The 17,673-nt window shown below is 44.1% G+C and overlaps 1 protein-coding gene across 6 annotated transcripts in view; it reads right to left on the bottom strand.

The window, feature by feature from the left end:
- LOC133163722 (mediator of RNA polymerase II transcription subunit 13-like) overlaps positions 1-17,673 on the bottom strand; it is a 62,827-nt gene that overhangs the window by 38,830 nt on the left and 6,324 nt on the right. For 2 of the 6 annotated variants that reach the window (XM_061293912.1, XM_061293915.1), the window contains exons 1-2: positions 14,214-15,307; positions 585-822 (exon numbers count right to left, since the gene is read on the bottom strand). In XM_061293912.1, coding sequence (XP_061149896.1) covers positions 585-822; positions 14,214-14,285 — 310 coding nt within the window. In that variant the 5' untranslated portion in view covers positions 14,286-15,307. Of the gene's footprint in view, positions 1-584; positions 823-14,213; positions 15,309-17,673 lie in introns of those variants that run through there. The other 4 variants (XM_061293916.1, XM_061293917.1, XM_061293913.1 and 1 more) reach the window with 3 other exon arrangements.

The raw sequence follows: 17,673 nt of genomic DNA, 5'->3' as shown, positions 1-17,673 counted from the left end.
ACAAGCGGTATCTTGACATTGTTGCGTGACCAAGCGCATGTCAATTTTTACTCTGCTCCCAGCAAAAGAAAATAAAAATGGCCAATTTTGTACTCAAACTCGCTTCACAATAAGCATTACCAAATTGTTAACATTCCTTCAAAAAAGGCCTCTAAACTATTCATGTTGCTGCTGTCAGTTGAAATTAACCATCAAGCTAGCGAGGACAACACAGCGCGTATTAAAATGTTAGAAACGTTAAAATGTCCACTAGCATAATGTTAATGCTAATGCTAATACACAATTCACAAAATCCACGATTACTGTATAGTGTGCTATTTTCACCCCAATACAAAAAACGAATTTTATTGTCATTTGTGGGAAGTAGGCTGGAACGGATTAATGGCATTCCCATTTATTTCAATGGGCAAAGATGATCTGACCCGTATTACACGGCATCGCTTTGAACTCTGACTTCATAACTGTATTAGGATAAATGATCAGATTTAAATACACCCCTTTAAAACCAAAGCTAACAAGACTTTCGCACATTACAATAGAGAGAAAAAGAGGAGCAACTGGTGTTGCCTCCTCCTCCCGCTCACCTTCCAGCTCATGATGGATGACATCTGACAGGTTGGGCTCATCGCCCCACCAGAAGATCCACAGCTCCTTGGCATCGGGCTTGATCTTGCGGCGCCACACGCACAACAGGTTGGCCTGCACGCAGCGCATGAAGCTGCGCAGGACAGGGTCGTCCTGGGCCGGCGCCGAGATCACCGGACCGTACTCGCCGCTGCCACGGAAGTTGTAGCAGCGCCATTTGATCCCCGTCAAATCCGCCTGATAGGGGGAGAGAGAAATGATGATTAATCCATCGATTGTTTCTTCTTGTCAGTCATTCGCGACGGTGGGCATTTATCTTTTCCAAGTTGTATTAAAGCTTTGATCACCAGGCGGTGCGAAAGGCATCTCGCGACTGTACTCCTTTCCGAGCATGTGCTTAGAATTGATTTTTCTTCATCTCTGTGAAATTGGTTTGTTTTCATTGCCATTGGTTTGTTACCCGGTTAGTTAAGTTTTCATTTTTTCCAGAAAGCTGCAGGACGTCTACTGATGTAAGCAATTTACTAAAATTGTTCACTTGCCGGAGGTCTTTTATCTTTGAGTGCCAATCTGGTACGTATTTATTTTCCTACACGCAGGATGATATAAAGCAAGCACTAAGCATGAATCAATAACGTGAGTGCGGCGAGGCTTTTACACTGCAATAGCCCTGTTGTGTTTCACATGAAAAAAAGAAAAAAAAACATCTAATGCGATCAATAACTCCTCGGAGGACGTCCAATTACGCTTGCCGACTTCCTGTTGAAATTCACATGTTTATCCGAGCACGAGCGACAATGCACTTGCAGCGTCTTGCACGTGCACAGCACAGCTGCATGCTGAGCGCAACCATAATTGCAAACGAGTTCCTCCTATAATGACAGTGCGTGTAATGGGAGGTATAAACATTGGCGCTGCGATAAGCCCTGCCTTAAAATTAGCCACGACAAGGTCAAGGATGCTGCGTCTACCAAAGACATTGCAAAATAAAAAAGGGTGAGTGAGCGAGAGACATCTGCTTCCACTGCTGCCTCGTCACTCCCAGTCAGTGTCAAAAGTCCTTCCACTGTTTGACACTGCTGTCTGCTGCTACTGGATCAGGGAGGGGAGGGGGTGGCGAGAGATGGGTGGTCATGCAACCTGTCAGCGTTGAGCGCAGAAGGCAAAATGTGCAAACTTCTTTTCCGTGCAGGGTGTCGCCGAATCCCGACAAGCGCTCGTGGAGGATTAGTTATAGAGCGCTTGACATGTCACACACAACAGTTGCCATGATGATGGCATGCACGCCATCCTGGATGCGCTCATGTAAACAGACACAGACGTGCACTCGCTTGTTTATCTATCGACCTGTCGCACCTACATCATTTTTATTGAAGCGTTTTTTTTTTTATGTCAGCAGTAAATATGCTTGTTTTTGTGATTAGCCCAAAATGTAGTGGTGCCTGTTGACTCAAGTTTCCCGAGCTGCATCGGTGATATGCAATAGAGATTTGGAAAAACAAGTGGTGCAGCAACAAATGTAAACAGATAATATCTAAAAATACTAAATATTATTGATACTCTACAACTAAATGGCTAATATTAATGCAGTTACTGAGTCACTTATAGTAGTTGTGGAAGTCTTCTTCCTTTTCTGTTTTAGATTTCCCCTTATTGACAAATGAGCCACATAGAGATTTAATCATTCATAAATGATCAAATATTTTTGCATGTTGCATGAAAGCCACAGGTTGAAGCGAGACTCATTATTCCTACTTCCATTTATTTCCCAAGGGAAAAATTGCCGCCTTCAAATCAAAACAAATCCTGGGCCCCAGATTACAATGAGAGATGTCCCTTTGGATTCCTGATCACTTTCATGCTCATGTACTCGAGACTCTTTTTGTGCAAATTATTCATTGCAAGCAGAGGTATAATAACATACACGATAGAATAGAAACACCTTTGCTATTCTATTATTCAGCGCCTGAGATGTCTCATCACGCTAGACTGATACTATCAGCCTGTTATCGTAACGCATTTACTAAATTCACACTTTAAACACTAGAGTGAAAGGGGAGCGGGAAAAGCCCCGCCGACCCTGCAAATTAAATTATCTGCCGTTCAATCGCTTGCGTTTAGTGACAAATCAGTGCTGTAATCTGCCGTGCAAACAAAAACAACCTTTAATGGTACGAATGATAATCGCCGGGAGGTGGATACAGCACAGCGGCGGTAACAGCTTTAATAGTGTCTGTGCATGCATGTTTGTTGTATTGACTATTGAATTAAAGGACAAAAAAATTAATTAAAAAATTAAAAAAAAAAAAGGTTCTGGATTTAAATCTTGCACCAGAATTGCACTTCAAAAGTTTCAAATTTCTCAAATTGTATTTTTTTTTTTAAGTCTTTCTGTCAAGATGACAAAAACTGGAAATTCCAAGTAAGTGGCCCAAACAAAATGTAAAATGAAGAAAAAAAACAAAAACATTTTTGGTCGTCACCTCAATACCAACATAAAGCAAATAGGTCAAAGGGGAGAAAAAAACAATAGTGTATTTTTGTCTCTGTCAATAAAACGTTCACTCTTCTGAGCCCGCCTGTTGTTCACTAGGTCGCCCGGTCCAATTTAAGAGTCAGGGCCGGACCCGAAAACAAGAGCTTTCCCTTCCGCCACTAAAACGGTGACCTTCCTCTCACCTCTATTATCTTTCACCATCTCTGCTCTCCCTCTCATCTCTCAGCACTGCCTCACCGTCACCCAAAGCCTTTTGGGAGTGTCTCAACAACCCCCCCCCCCCCCCAACACCCCCATCAGTCATCTTACGATTTAAAAGTGAGCAGAAAAGCTAATAAAAGCATATCTCACATAATACTAACCTCATACAACCTTTTTGTTTCTATCTCATGACTACTCAAGAGTTAGTGTTTCCCTCGCCGACTGTAATACTAAACACCCAATAAAACGAAAAAACAAAAACAATCACTTTGAAATATTCAACCATTTACGAAACCGGAGCGTAAACAAGTGTGTTAAATGCGCCGTCCTGATGAAAACAAGGTGACCTGGATGGAGCTCAGGCTTGGAATTACCGCATGTATGTGTACTCAAGCAGAAGGTCAAGCTCGGGACATGTCCTCATAATCTTCATCATCCATTACAGCGAGGCTCATTTCCTTACAGCGCAGTTTTATCATAGTGTCGTCCTGAAGGGAGGCGTGTGCTTTTGAACTCAAAACGGAGCTCTAAAATAGATAGGGAGTATTCACTGGCCTCGATTTATCATCTTAGCATTACTCACAAAATATAATATTGACGAGTGACTTTTGATAAAAATTGGCAAAAGCCGCATGTCGAAGCTCTAAGTATGAACTCAGCCGCTTTTCAGCCGGAGGCTCAGCCACCGCAAGTAGGCGTGTCAATAAAACATCAATAGGACTAGATATCATTGATATATAAAAATCATAATGTTATTGATCTGGCTTTAGGCGAGGTTTCCCTGATAACTGGCTTGACACTTGGCAAACAATGAACCGGCGTGACATATGACCACAAGCACCTTGGCTCGGATATCAATAAAAGATCAATATGCTTCTTGCTGTGACAAATTGGGGATTGATAGAAAGGTGACAAGAACCCATTTAACTTCAGTCAGTTTTTAGGTCAAATATCCTTTAATATCTGCAGATTTCTTGCCTAACCATTTAACTATCTGATTTTCAACATTTTAACCAATTTTTTAAATCGAATTTGATGGTTGCCTTGGCCTTGGCGGTCCCGTGCGGGTAAAAAAAAAATATCTTCCCTGAGCAGCCCAGCATTTTTACAATCTTTTGGACATCAATAATTGTAAAATACTCGAAAAATAAAACAACTAGGATGGGGAGCCCGGGAGCAAGTGAAAACAGTTCATTTTATCGTTGTTGCGTTCAATGTCTTAATTACCGTATGAAACGTATTCTTAGCCACTTCAAACCGTTTGTGTTTAAAAAGAAGCAGAGAAAAAAGAATATTAGGCTTGTAGCTTTTAGCGGTCTTGTATAATTGTGGCTAATGCGTAAAGTGGGCAGTTCCATCAAAGCTGACACGGACTTTGCAAATACGCCATCCAAGAGCAATGACACTTTGTTGCTCTCTCGCTCCTCACACGAGGCTTTGGAGAGCCTTGCGAGCTGATGGGCTGACAAAGGAGGCCCTTTGGGCAATTGAGAGACGGCTTGTATCAGCAGTTTTACCTCGTCGGGCACAAGTGAGACACTTGTTCTGGCCGAGTGGCATCGCTTTCTCATCAACTTCCAATCGGCTGGGACGCTTGACGAGCTGCCAATATTGGGGCTTCGCTCACGTGGCGCGCGCGACACGCCGCTTTTGTCACAAGTTATCTCCGTCAGTCAGCGAGCGGGGAGGAGAGGTTGAAGTCGTGTTGAATAAGTCACGGCGGTTAAGTACGGCGGTGCCTCGCAGTCAGGATTGTAAACAATCAAACAAGTCATTCATACACTTTAAAACTGTGGCTTGAAAAAAATAGACCCATGTTGGGTTATTTACAATCCATCATAGAATATAATTTATTTTGTAGCTCAGGATGGGTCGTTTTTGGATCAAAATCTTGACCCGGCCATCTTAGGCTTTCTGAGTTAACTATTTACTTTACTTTTGACACAGCAGTTAGTTAAAAGTGTAGAGAAAAAAACAAACGAGCAATTGAAAGAAAGAAAAGAAAAAAAAGCAGGCGACGACGCCCACTTTCATCAATTAGCCCTGCAAAATCAAATTAACCCACCCCTCGGGCGTCTGAAGAGCAACGTGTTTTACTGCACTAGTGAAGGAGCGCATGGAGCGACCCAAATGTGGCAAACAGGTGCGGAGGGAGTTGGGGGGGGGGGGCTTTCGGAAAGCGGCCCGCGGGGCTGCAGGCACTAAACAGATGCTTTTCCTTCGCTTTGTGCCGCCACCTTCGCCCAAGCCCACAACACAAGGCAGCGTCATTTGATCTGCGTTGTGCTGTAGCACGCGGCCCCGGGAGGTGAGCAAGCCAAGTGACCTAATTAGAGCAGCCAGGGTCCCCAGGGCTGAGTGACAGATAGAGCTGCCAATCACGCGGCAGCCAGCCTCCACCGCCGCCGCTCCTCACCTGACACAAAGAGGCGGGCAACGGGAGGGCGCAAGACATCATCCGGGCCGCTCGGGCGCAAATAACGACACACAAAGCCCGCGTCCGACTGCTGTCAAAACGTGGCGGGACGCTCGGAAAAGGGCGAATCCTGCTTAGCCTAAATAATTAAGGCGCAAATAAATAAACCAGTCGGCCTCACTGGTGTCTCTGACTTAATTAAGTGTGACGAGACGCGCAGACATGAAGTCAAGACAAAGACGTGCGGAAAAGCCAAGGAAGACACAGAAGCACAAAAACTGTTGCTAAGCAACATACAACAGCTGCAGGATTTTTCTCTCGCGCAAACAAAGGAAAAGATGAAGCAAGAACAAAATATTCTTTGTATCTATTTTCGTATTGCTTTTTGTGTCTAAAACTAGCGGCTCTGTTCTTTTCGTTTGATATTTTTCCACACGCAGATGATACGGATGTTGGAATATTAGTCCATTTTCTTGGCCAACTTTTTTCTTTTTCTTTTTTTAAAGAGACTGCTTTAGGGGACAAATTAATTAGCGAGTGGGTGAGACTCATAATATTCTTGTTCTTTCGGGTTTTCATCTTTATTGGAGGTGCGACAAAAGCGGAGCGCGCATCCAACCAATTAACAGTTACTTGACTAACAACGGCGTCACACTCAAAACACTGCAACATGACACTCTTAATGACACACTTTGTTCATCCTGTACAAAAGACAGCACAGGAAATGTGGCAAAGACAAAATGGTTAGATCCATTTAGGACTTGTTGAATTTGTACTGTAACAAATTTTGTTATCAACTTAGTACCACCAAAAAGCAGATTAAATTCATACCTTGAAACAAACTTAACAGTTCAGATTTTGCATTGTACATTGGAACGCCCCGTCTGCGTAATTTCTTAATAAGTGATGGAAAACGAGAAAGGAATGATTCACCACTGTGCTTCGCTGATCGGCCCTGCGTGGAGGCGTCAGTGCCTACGAGTAGCAAATAGTGTTATTGTTCCCCCAATTGGCTAAATGGAGCATAAGTGCTATGAAACATCTCATTTTGCTTGCAGTCTGCTGCATTGATTTTTTTTTTTCCTCTTTTCAACAGAGCAAGCGTGGCGAGAGAGAGAGAGAAAGCGGTCGCGGACAGGAAGTAGTCACGGCCATGCCACCGACCTGGATCTGAACCTGGATCGCACCTGGGCAGGTTCAGACTTGCGGCTGTCTCTCTAATCTGCTGTTTACTCAACAGTCCCCTAAATTGTACGGCGTTCAGCTCAGTCTTACGTAAGGCTCACCGTTTACACGCAAGCCAGGAGTGAAATTGACCTGTACACATTTCCATTAAAAAAAAAACACACACACACAAAAGAATCACGGCGCTAATTCGAGATGAGCGCGAAGGAGAATCGATGCAACGCCAACTCTGTGAATCAACAGTCAGCACACGTGTTTGTTCTTCTCAAGTAGCCTTCTGATTGGTCACAGATAATCTCTCGGCGGAACACGAGCACATGATGATCATTAGAATTTGCAGAGGCGAGCAGACAACACCGTGTTGTCTCTCTCTCTCTCCTTCTCTTGTTCGCCGGATCTAAAAGGAGCCCTTTTAACCTAAGTGGGCTCTGGACGGCGGCCAAGTGGGATACCGGCAGAGCCGTTTGGGTAGCAGGAAATATGTGGCCATTTACAAGCTCGCGAATACATCCCTTAAATAAAGTTCATTCTCTTTGTCGCTGCGGCTTCCGTCGTTAAAAGATCGGGCCGAAGATAAAGACGCCTCGACCGAGGCTTGAACATTTGTCACCTGCGAAATCAATGACTAAGCGCGCGGTTTGTACTTTGCTTTGTACTGAGCACTAACACAAAAAATAAAAATGCTGCTCGTTTGGATGTTTACATCAGTTTTTACGAGATACTGACCATATGAATGAACATTTTTATAGTTTTGCTTTCCACACACACAAGAAGAAGAAGCAAACTGCCTCGTGTTTTCAGGCACATAAGAACAACAAATTACAACCTGATCTGGGGATTGAGATTATCAGCGTTTTAAATGGGATTTTCAAGGTTAAGTATAAGTGGTACTAAATGCTCAGTGTCAGATTTAAATCAAAGCTGATTGGAAATTACAGCTCCCGGTCTGAAAGAAAACGATAAGAAAAGATTTTTTGGAAATTTGGACACCCCCAACAAAAAAAAACGTAATGGAAACATCATTTGCTGATGAAGACTGCGGTTAGAAAAGTGTCGACAGGAAGTTGCGCAGGAGCAACCCCACCGAGATGAAAGTGTAACACGCTTGCCAGAAGTAAAGCGGAAAATGTATTGGAAGGCAGAATAATGCGTGAAGATGCGTCTGAGCCAGATGGAGCGTCTCTGCCCGAGATAACAAGAACATCCCCCTGATGCAACATAACAGCTAAATTCGTCATAAATAAGAGCGGCGGGCGGCGGAGGCTGCGGCGGCGTGACAATGATGTGTTTAATCTAACCATCCAGGACTCTATCTGCCAGTCTTTTGCTCGTCTGCCAAGCTAACTTTCCAGGAGCCAGCTAGCGGCGCTCGCTGCCAACCCGGCGTTCCCGCTCAGCCTCCTGTCGCCCGGCGCACATGCTCCAACGCTAGCGGGCGCTAAGAATAGAACACAGCTGGCACCGCGGGACTTACATATTTGACACTCGGGCCACAGAACTCCGAATGCCCCTGCCCCCGTCTAGTCGCGTTTACCAACTCGGCAAGCCAGCGGTGGTTGCATCCCTTCCCCTCTTTCTGCAAGATCAGTTCTTCACCTCTGTGATTCAAAACTTACAAGTGAGGCACTCCGCAAAAACGACCACCGAGCTTAAAATTACACATGCAAACAAACAAAAGCCTGTGGACAAGCGATTAAAATATCCAAAATGCATTCCTGGATTCACATTTTCTACTGGTTCTCCATCCAAAAATGTCATTTGGCAAATAAAGAGCAATAAAACTAACCACCATGGCCAAGGTAAAAAGCACCTAGCTGAGAACTGACATCCAGCTAAAATCAGAATAAATTTGATTCATGCAGAGTCACCAGAAAGAAATATTTAAGTACTTTAATATTTGTAAGTTGTCACTTGTCACTACCATGAGCCAGTCGTGGCCTGGGTCAAGTCCCACGGTGATGACAAAGGCTTTGGTAGAAGTGACGGGGCCAGATTAGTGGGAGGCACCACCACACGCACTCAAGGTGAAGCCGACGCTCGCTGTCAACAGTCGGCAAAAAAAAACGGCGCTCGGGCCAACGGGAAGTGACCAGATGGGTGCGCTAGAGAAGAGTCGCGGGAGGGAATCGGAAAAGCTGGACTGGTCGTGTCCTTATTTAAAGGTCGCCGAAATGGATTTGTCTGCCCCCAAACGATTGAGTTTCCAATAGCTCCTTAACGCTTACTACAATGAAGAATGAATGAATTGCAGGCAGAAAATTTGACTGTTTTGCAATATTTTGTCCTATAGTATTTTTTTCTTTACAACTGAAAATCGGCAAAAAATTGATGTTTTTTTGGAGGTGGTGGACATATATTTTAATGGAAGTATGTTTGGATGTATTGTACAGTTTTAATGCGTAAAAAGGAATTAAATCTGCAGAAATTGGCCATTTTTTGGCTCCTGGAAAAGCAATATAGTAAATACAAAAAACTAATTTTAAATACAAAATTTCAATGTTTTTTAAATAATGAAAAGAAATCCTCAAATGTGAATCCACCATTGCCGAACTGTGAAAATTCTCGAAATACAATGCACTCTCTCGCTTGTCTGACTTGAAACTTTGCCGGTCGACACTCTCCCGTGCTTATCCGTGCGAGTCCTATTAATAAAAAGGCAAACACAAACAACCTGGTGCTAAAAAGACACCGCTGCTGATCACCTGCGTCTCCTTACAAGCCGCCGCGCCTCGTCCGCTATAAATCAAGACGCCGCGCTTAATGGCGCTCCCACAGCTGCATAGCTTAGCACTTTATTTCTGGGCCGGACCATCACATCATTATTATAAAGGCGGGATCTCTATTGGAATACAGTTTGTGCTAATGAGCGGCTCTTAGTTGATCACATTAGACCTCCACTCGAGGACACTTTAATTACCAGTGGTGCACTCCTCGCCCGTTGAGGGGGGACGCAAGACGTCCTCTAATTAAAGAGTCGGCATTCTACCTGTGTTTGCACAAGCTGGCGTCCTTGGCGGGGATGTTTTCACAACCCCCCCCTCCCCTCCAGCGTCCCTTCAAGTCCATAAAACATATATACTGTGTGCATGTGCAAGTGTAGCTGGCAGATTTAGTGCGTTTCCAATATGAGATACATACTGCATACTTGCGTGGCCATGTGGGTGCCTTCAATCTCCGTCGTGTTTATGTGCGCGCTACACGACGAATGTTTGAAGGTTGTCTCCGGGGGTACGGACACAACGTTATGACCACCTGCACATGAAGAGCGAGCCAATATCTAAAAATGATTCACCTATCCACTTTTTCCCCCCTATCGTTTGACAAAAATAATTGATTTTTTATGACTTGAGGGAATTTTGTTATTCTATGATCAATAATAAGGGGCCACTGTATTTTAATGCCCCGGCATGTGGGCAAGGAGAGCCACAGTCTCTGACCCAGAGTCAAACGCAAAACTACAAATTGAGAATATGCGCCAGGAACTGCCATGACTCATGAGGCCACGCCCCTTAAAGGCACACATCCAACACAAATCCTACAGTAATTACATACGTGCCTTGGCTCAAGAAGGGGTTGAAATTTGCTTTAGATTGTGCAGGTGTACCTAATTTAGTGGCCGGCGAGTGTACAAAGAACACGCTGGAGGCTTCCTGAGTGTTGCTTTTCTTTTTTTATAGTCTCTGCCTTTGCTTAGCTTGAGTCACTGTTACAATAAGCTGCACATGTCCACAGCCAGATGACTGTTCTCGCTGCCTCTGCACCCTCCCTTCTCATTATGCTCCTTCGCTCTTTAATTTTCTCTCCCTCCGTCTGACTCGCTCGCTCGCTCAAACGGGGGCTGAGGCCAGCAGTCAGGAAATGCACATCAGTCATAATACTTTCCTAAAATGAAAACAGATTCCACTGCAGTCCCTCAGCCCTGCTCACTCTCTCTCTCGCTCTCTTTTTTTTCCTCTGTGTCAGAGCTAAAAAACATTCCCCCACCCTTCGTCTCGTCCTCCGCCCTTTCCCCTCCTCCGTCGCCAGCCAGCTCACGTCCTACACGGGGCTCGTTTGCGTCCCGTCACAGATGGAGAATCACGGGAACGCGGCATAGTTGTTTTGCGGTTATACGTGCTGCACCGATGCGTCGTCGTTGATGGACGGCTCATGACGGTCAGGCGCCTTGTGAAGTGCCATCACATCTTCCTCTTGTTTTCGCTCCCTATACTTCTTCTTTTTTTTCGTGATAATGATGCGAGGTGCAGTAAATCAGTGAGAGGGACAAGGTTAGCGCATGGAGGAATGCAGTAAAACAGGTTGTCAGACTGCTTAGCCAAGACCTTTTTTATGTTCCAACATAGGTCAAGTAATGCCCAGTTGGTACTAAAAAAAAAAAAAAAAAAAAGAAGAGCTCCACTAAACTACTTTTTTATATCGGAATAGAGGTGGCGAAAGTTTCATTCTGTCTCCAAAAAAAAAATATTATTGCAGATCAGGTGGGACCCAAATTTTATTTTATTTTTTTTAATAACTGACGATGCTAATTTTAAAAGTACTTTTGAAACAAAAAAGTGGCTTTAAAAAAAAAAAAAAGGTGGGAGTCATCAGAAACCGAAAGGATCTTTTTAAGGTACAATATCTCATTCATCACCGCTTCTTTCCAAACAAAAGTTCAAAAAATAGCAAAGTGATTGCAAAAGAAAAGGCAGGAAATGACCACAGCTCAATCACATGTGCAGTCAGTCAACTTCTGGTTCGTCGTTTCTGAACCGCGCGCTTCGTTTGTTAGCGTCGCATCACTTGCCGAGATTGCGCTTGCACAATTGAATCTTGCAAACTCATCTATGATGACAATGCTTTGTTTTGACAGGTAAGTATTGTGGTTGCACTGTGACACAAGGTGGGGCCAAATAAGGTGACTGAAATGTTACCCAACGGTGCAAAACAAAGAAAATAATGAATATACATATTTCTATAACATTAGTATGAGACACTGCGGTGACGACTCAACAACAAGGAATATTACGTCCACCAACATTGCAAGAGCAAAGCCATCAGCGAGACCTTATGGCCGGCACTTTGGTAGCCACTGGACCTCTTAACCTCTCAAAGCACAATCGGCCTATGACCCCCGCTCAGGTCCCGGGCCTACGACTTTGATGGTCACCAGCCGAAAGACTTGGATGTTGTCGTCTGAAGCCAAAGCAGGAGCTCCAATCTACCGCATGCCTTTCCACTTGGCTGCACTCGGGAGTTGGACAGTTAAAATGCTGCTTTTTTTTTTTTTTTTTTTTTTTTTTAAAGGGGGTTTGAGGGGGAGGTAGGTGGTGCCAAACACGGCACTGGCCTCCTGACAAAGTCACCAAATTTCACCTCAAAGCCTATCTGCCGTGCGTGTCGCCGCCTGTCAGAAAATTCCTTTCAGCCAATCTTTGTGAGGGCAACATTAACATTTTATCAGCTTTTATCTGGAAGGTTGATGGGAGGAGGAGGAGGAGGAGGAGGAGGAGGAGGAGGAGCAAAAAGCTTTCGACTGCTCCTCGCCTGGCACCGTGCTGTGATTTATGAGCTGGTAAGCCGTTTGTGTAGCTTGACACATTACAATATTGAAGATGAGCAAATCATTATGCCTGGGAGAAATATTTGAGGGGCATCCGCCGTTCGGCACTGGAGACTGAGAGGATTTATTTAAAAAGGGGATGATGCTGTGGTGGTGGAGGGGGGGGGGTCCTTCACCCTCCACATGAGCATGTTTTACTCCATTATAAGCGTTTTTAGCCTCACATGCTAAGCTTTACTTATTGATGATGCTCTTGGACTCTAATGAATATATCGCCCCTATCGTGCCTGTGCATTATTAATTGAATAACATGTTTATTAATAAGGTTGACAGCGGTGTATGCACTCAATCAGGTATTTCCAATTTTGTATTGTTCTTGCTGTTGTTTGTATAATGACTGGCTTACAAAAATTGGATTAGAAAGAGCCCTCCCCAGTGGCATTCTGCGACCAAAAAAAGAAAGAAAGAAACGTTGTTTAATGAACGCCTCCGGGACCATCAAAAGTGAGCGTCAATATCTGGCATGTGAAAGCGCTCAGGTTTTCATAATTCATTCAGACTGTCATCTTTGACATATGCCAGAAAGTGAATCATCAAATGCAGTTAAGATTTCAACTTGCTGTGATGAAGGATGGACTAATCATACACTCTTAAAACTCCAGGGTCAAACATATCTAAATTTGGATTAAACAAAAAAAACTTTCTGCAATTTTTGTAAATTGAGTTAGATGCAAAAAAATAAAAAAGGTTCAATTGATCCAAGTAGTAGGGTCAGTCCAATTTTTTTTTGGGACATTTTTTTAGCCTGCATTTTTAAGGCTGTACAGCAGTGCTCACATTAGATCACAAAGGGGGTTAAAACTTAATTCAATGAATACACTGCTAAATTCAACAAATTGACCGATGAAATAATTATCAATTAGAACCAATTACACTTTGGACCATTTTCGGAGGGGGTCACGTTGGATTAACCCTGCAGCAAAGTCCAATTGAACCCATTTCGTGGAATACAATCCCACCCCAACGAGCAGGGTCACACCCATAACCCAGCCCAGCTGGTCTACAAAAACTACTCACTGGGTTGGTCCAGTTTAGGGACACAAAGGGTTACACAAATATTTAGGTCATTTCTGACCCAGCGGTTTTATGGGTGCAGGATCCATAATACTGTCCAGTAAACGTCATGTGGTTTGGGGGGCGGTACAGAAAGAAGGGGCATCCCCCCAGGACTCCATTTTTTATTCCTTTCTCTGTATTGTATATAAAACCAAATCATGATTATAAGGTGTCAAATTATTCTTTGATTTAGACTATGTTCATATCCGTATTATATGTCAAAATATAATTTTGCAGGGCTGTAGTAGGATTTCTGAGGTGCTAGGGATCAAATAAATAGGAAGGGTCACCCCCGGTAAAATGTCAATCCATTTTGGGTTCTTCATAATTCGCTGTGCATTGTATATCAAAATTATTGTTTGTCAGTGAGGTACCCTAGGAGCTACCATGGCGTTTAAAGTAATTTCAAGTTATACCTTTTTTTTTTTTTTTTTTATTTATGCTCAGCACTGTATTATATATATGGGGGAAATATATAAAAAAAATTCCACTGCTATAGCTGGATTTTTGGGGGTACCAGGGGCCATCACAAGGGGCACCTCCAGGACACCACGAGGGTTCAAACGATTATGAATTCATCTTGGAAGATAAAGCCAATCTTTTGCAATCACGACATTTCGGGTGGAACTTTGCGTCCTAAAGCGAGCCAATCAATTGTTTGCATGTCCTACCAGGGAGAAGATGTTGGAGTGGCAGTCCTCAAGGCTTGCCCCGTTCGCCACCCAGTTCGTCGTTGTCGTCATAATGCTCCCAGCTTTGCCTCCTCAGCGTTAGGCATGTCGAAATCCTACATCAACACCCCAAGGGGCTGACACATAGAGTGGGGGTCCCGTCCCTGAAGTGGGGTCCACTCCACACAAACACACAGCGAGGAGAAGGGGAGGGGGACGATCGTAAAACCTCACAAGAGGTCCGGATAAATAAGAGAAGCAAATAATGGGGCGTATTCACAGAGAAGAAGTGCACGATGAGCCCATGGTCAAATTGAAAATAATCCACACAAGGGGATCAAAACACGATTCCAATCCAGGTCAGGCGGACACAGCCACGCCATTTGGAGAAGATCAGTCTGAGACGAACATCGTAGTGATAATCGGAATAATAATCCATCGCCGCAACGCACCGACGACCGCACGCACGCACGCCCAAAAAAAAGAGGGGGGAAAAACTTCTGGATTCAAGGGAAAAAACACCCCACAAAACAAACACAAGTGTGATTTTTACACGCGTGTGATTCTTCACGATCCCATGCACCACTTGTGATAGTTTATGAGAATCGCGCAGGGGGCTATTTATAGCCGCCTTTCTTAGCACAGCGCACAATGTAACCCGGCCAGGAATGTTTTAATCCCTCTGTTGCTTCTCTATTGAGGAAACCGATGGAGATTCTCTTCCAGATGAAAAAAGAAACAGCAGCAACAATCCCAAACGGCGCTTCCTCGCGTCCCCTCGACTCTTCCTGAGGGGACAAAAGTGGGGCACAATCCACGATCGTCCGAAAACGGAGAGAAACTATTCTTACTCCAGCGGCAGGAAAGCGACAAGCAGCCTTCTGTGTGTGCGCGTGAAAAAAAATCCTTCCTTCCTTCCTTTCAGTTTTATATCATTACGACACGTCCTCTCGCTGCCGCACACACACACGCACGCGTGCGCACTCACGCACATGCAAAGCGCACGCCAAGAAAAAGCACCGATTTCTTGCACGTTTTATTGTGTGTGCGCGTGAGTAGAAAAATGCTCGCTCTCGCGTGGATTTGGCGTCCTCGCTATGTGATCATGTCATTGAGGTTGGTAAATAAGAGGTGCTGGTGTGGAGGGTAAGGGGGGGGGGCGTTCGTGGGGTCTGCGCGCGCACGCTCGTTCAACGTAACATCCAAGACAACCCCCCCCCCCCCAACACACGCTCGCCCGCCCCCCCTTACGCGCGGCAATGTAATGGCGGTCGTCGCACAACAAGAGACTCGCCTTTCCCATTTGACCACCCCCCCCCCTACCCGATCACCCCCACCCCACAATCACCCCCACCCACGACACGCACGCGCACACAAGCGACCCACGTGATCCAAGTGTGGGATTACATCTTGCACAGCTGCAAAGAGCCACTGTGTGTGTCACCTTCTCGAGTATAAATAGTAATTTGATACAATATACATATTTGCGCTGCTGTCTTTACATGCATGTTTGCATAATGCAAGTGGTGTACAGCAGCGGACTGAATGTAGCACATTCAATAATAATAATAATAATAAGGATAATGTTCGGATAATGGATTGATAATAACAAGAAATAGTAATAATTATAATACTACTCATGTTAAATGTATCAAAAATATGCACCTGATATTGTTATATTATGACTTTTACCTCGATAAATTAAACTGTTTCCTGAAAAATAAATTTCTTTTCATCCAAAGTCTTATCTTGAATATAAAAAAAAGTATATATTATATCATACATATATCTTATATATTATTATGTATATACATAAATATACAAATATACATATACACACGTGTTTATATATACATACATATATAGACATATATAAACACGTGTATATATTTACACAAACATATACATATATGTATAAGGAAACAACAGTTTCTCGACGCAAATGGAGTCTTTCCATCCAATATGTGCTCCCTATTTAATCATTTATTAGGAGCACTTATCATACCGCTTTACTTCATTCATTGTACTTCATTGAGAGGTAGAAAGCAGAGGGAAGAATCCCTTGTCAGCTCCTTCACTTCCCGGACGTTGAAGGGATGCTACCAAGCATCACCTTTCAGACTTTAAACACTGCGTCAATACTTCTCTTGAAACTTTCCTCTGACTGGGCTGTGATACATGATTCGCTCGGGTCCTTGGACCCGAACTCTTCAAGCTCTATGTCAACGATCTCCCGCAAGAACTGAACATTGAGTGTTTACTGTACGCGGATGATTTAAAACTTTGGGCTGAAGTTACTAGCGTCGAGGATGCTGACCGTTTCCAAGACGTGTTAGATAGGCTCCAAAGTTGGACGGAAAAATGGCTGCTTCCAATAAACCATGCCAAATGTTCAGTGCTCTCCATGGGAACTCAGAATCCACTCGGGGCGTACCATATTGGAGGATATCTCCTTAAAAACACCACAAGTGAGAAGGACCTTGGTGTCATAGTGTCGTCAGACCTAAAGACTAGTCTTGACACCACGAAGAAGGTCACCGCTGCCACCAGGATGTTTGGATCCATCAGACGGTCTTTTGCCCGTATGACTCCTGCGATTTTCAGACCCCTGTTTATCTCTCACGTGCGTCCCATTCTTGAGTACGGACTGCCTGCAGTATTCCCATTGACCAAGTACGAATCCGATATGCTGGAGCGAGTTCAACGTCGCGGTACGAAAACAGTTGCAAAACTTCACCAGCTTTCCTACGAAGATCGACTGGAACAGCTGAATCTCTTCTCTCTGGCCTACCGTCGTTACCGAGGAGATCTGATATATACCCGGCGCATTCTCCGAGGCGAACTTGGTGAAGACCTGAGGGAGTATTTCATCTTAAATTTACGGTCGGTGTGTTTGTAATGGAACGTAATGAGAGCGCTCCCGTGCTTCCGACTATCAACAGTACAGTTAGCTCACGTCAATGCCACCAAACTATCGGATGATTATTAAAAAGTGAAATCCCTCCGTGATGTCTTTTCTTCATGCATAATATGTTGAAATGGAAATGATCACGCTGTTACGCCAGAGATTGTTTTTATAGCTACATGTCGAGCCTTTGAATTAGTCATCAAGTGAGTGACAAACCAGACAGGCTTTACTTGACTATAGCGGCTATTCAAATCTGATTTTAAGTGACAATCATTTAAAAGCGTCGGCAGATCAAGGCCGATTGTGGCAAATTTCCTAAGATGACACTTTGGAGGGGAATTTACATTCTTTCTCAGACACTTTTGACAAGCAGTGCGATCATTCACGCACAACATGTCAGCGTTTTGATTTCTGCTTTATAATTAATCGCTTCCTCCGAGCCCAGACGCTCCATCCTTTCTGTTACCTTTATGTGTAAATCTAGCCGAGCTATTTATAGGCCATTCCTTACTTTGGCGCCACGCGACTTAGTGGGGGCAACAGACTCGCTTC

The sequence above is a fragment of the Syngnathus typhle genome, linkage group LG12, assembly GCF_033458585.1.
Source record: "Syngnathus typhle isolate RoL2023-S1 ecotype Sweden linkage group LG12, RoL_Styp_1.0, whole genome shotgun sequence".
NCBI lineage: Eukaryota > Metazoa > Chordata > Actinopteri > Syngnathiformes > Syngnathidae > Syngnathus > Syngnathus typhle.
Note: the sequence above shows the minus strand (reverse complement) of the source record. Positions and strands in the feature narration are given on the sequence as shown.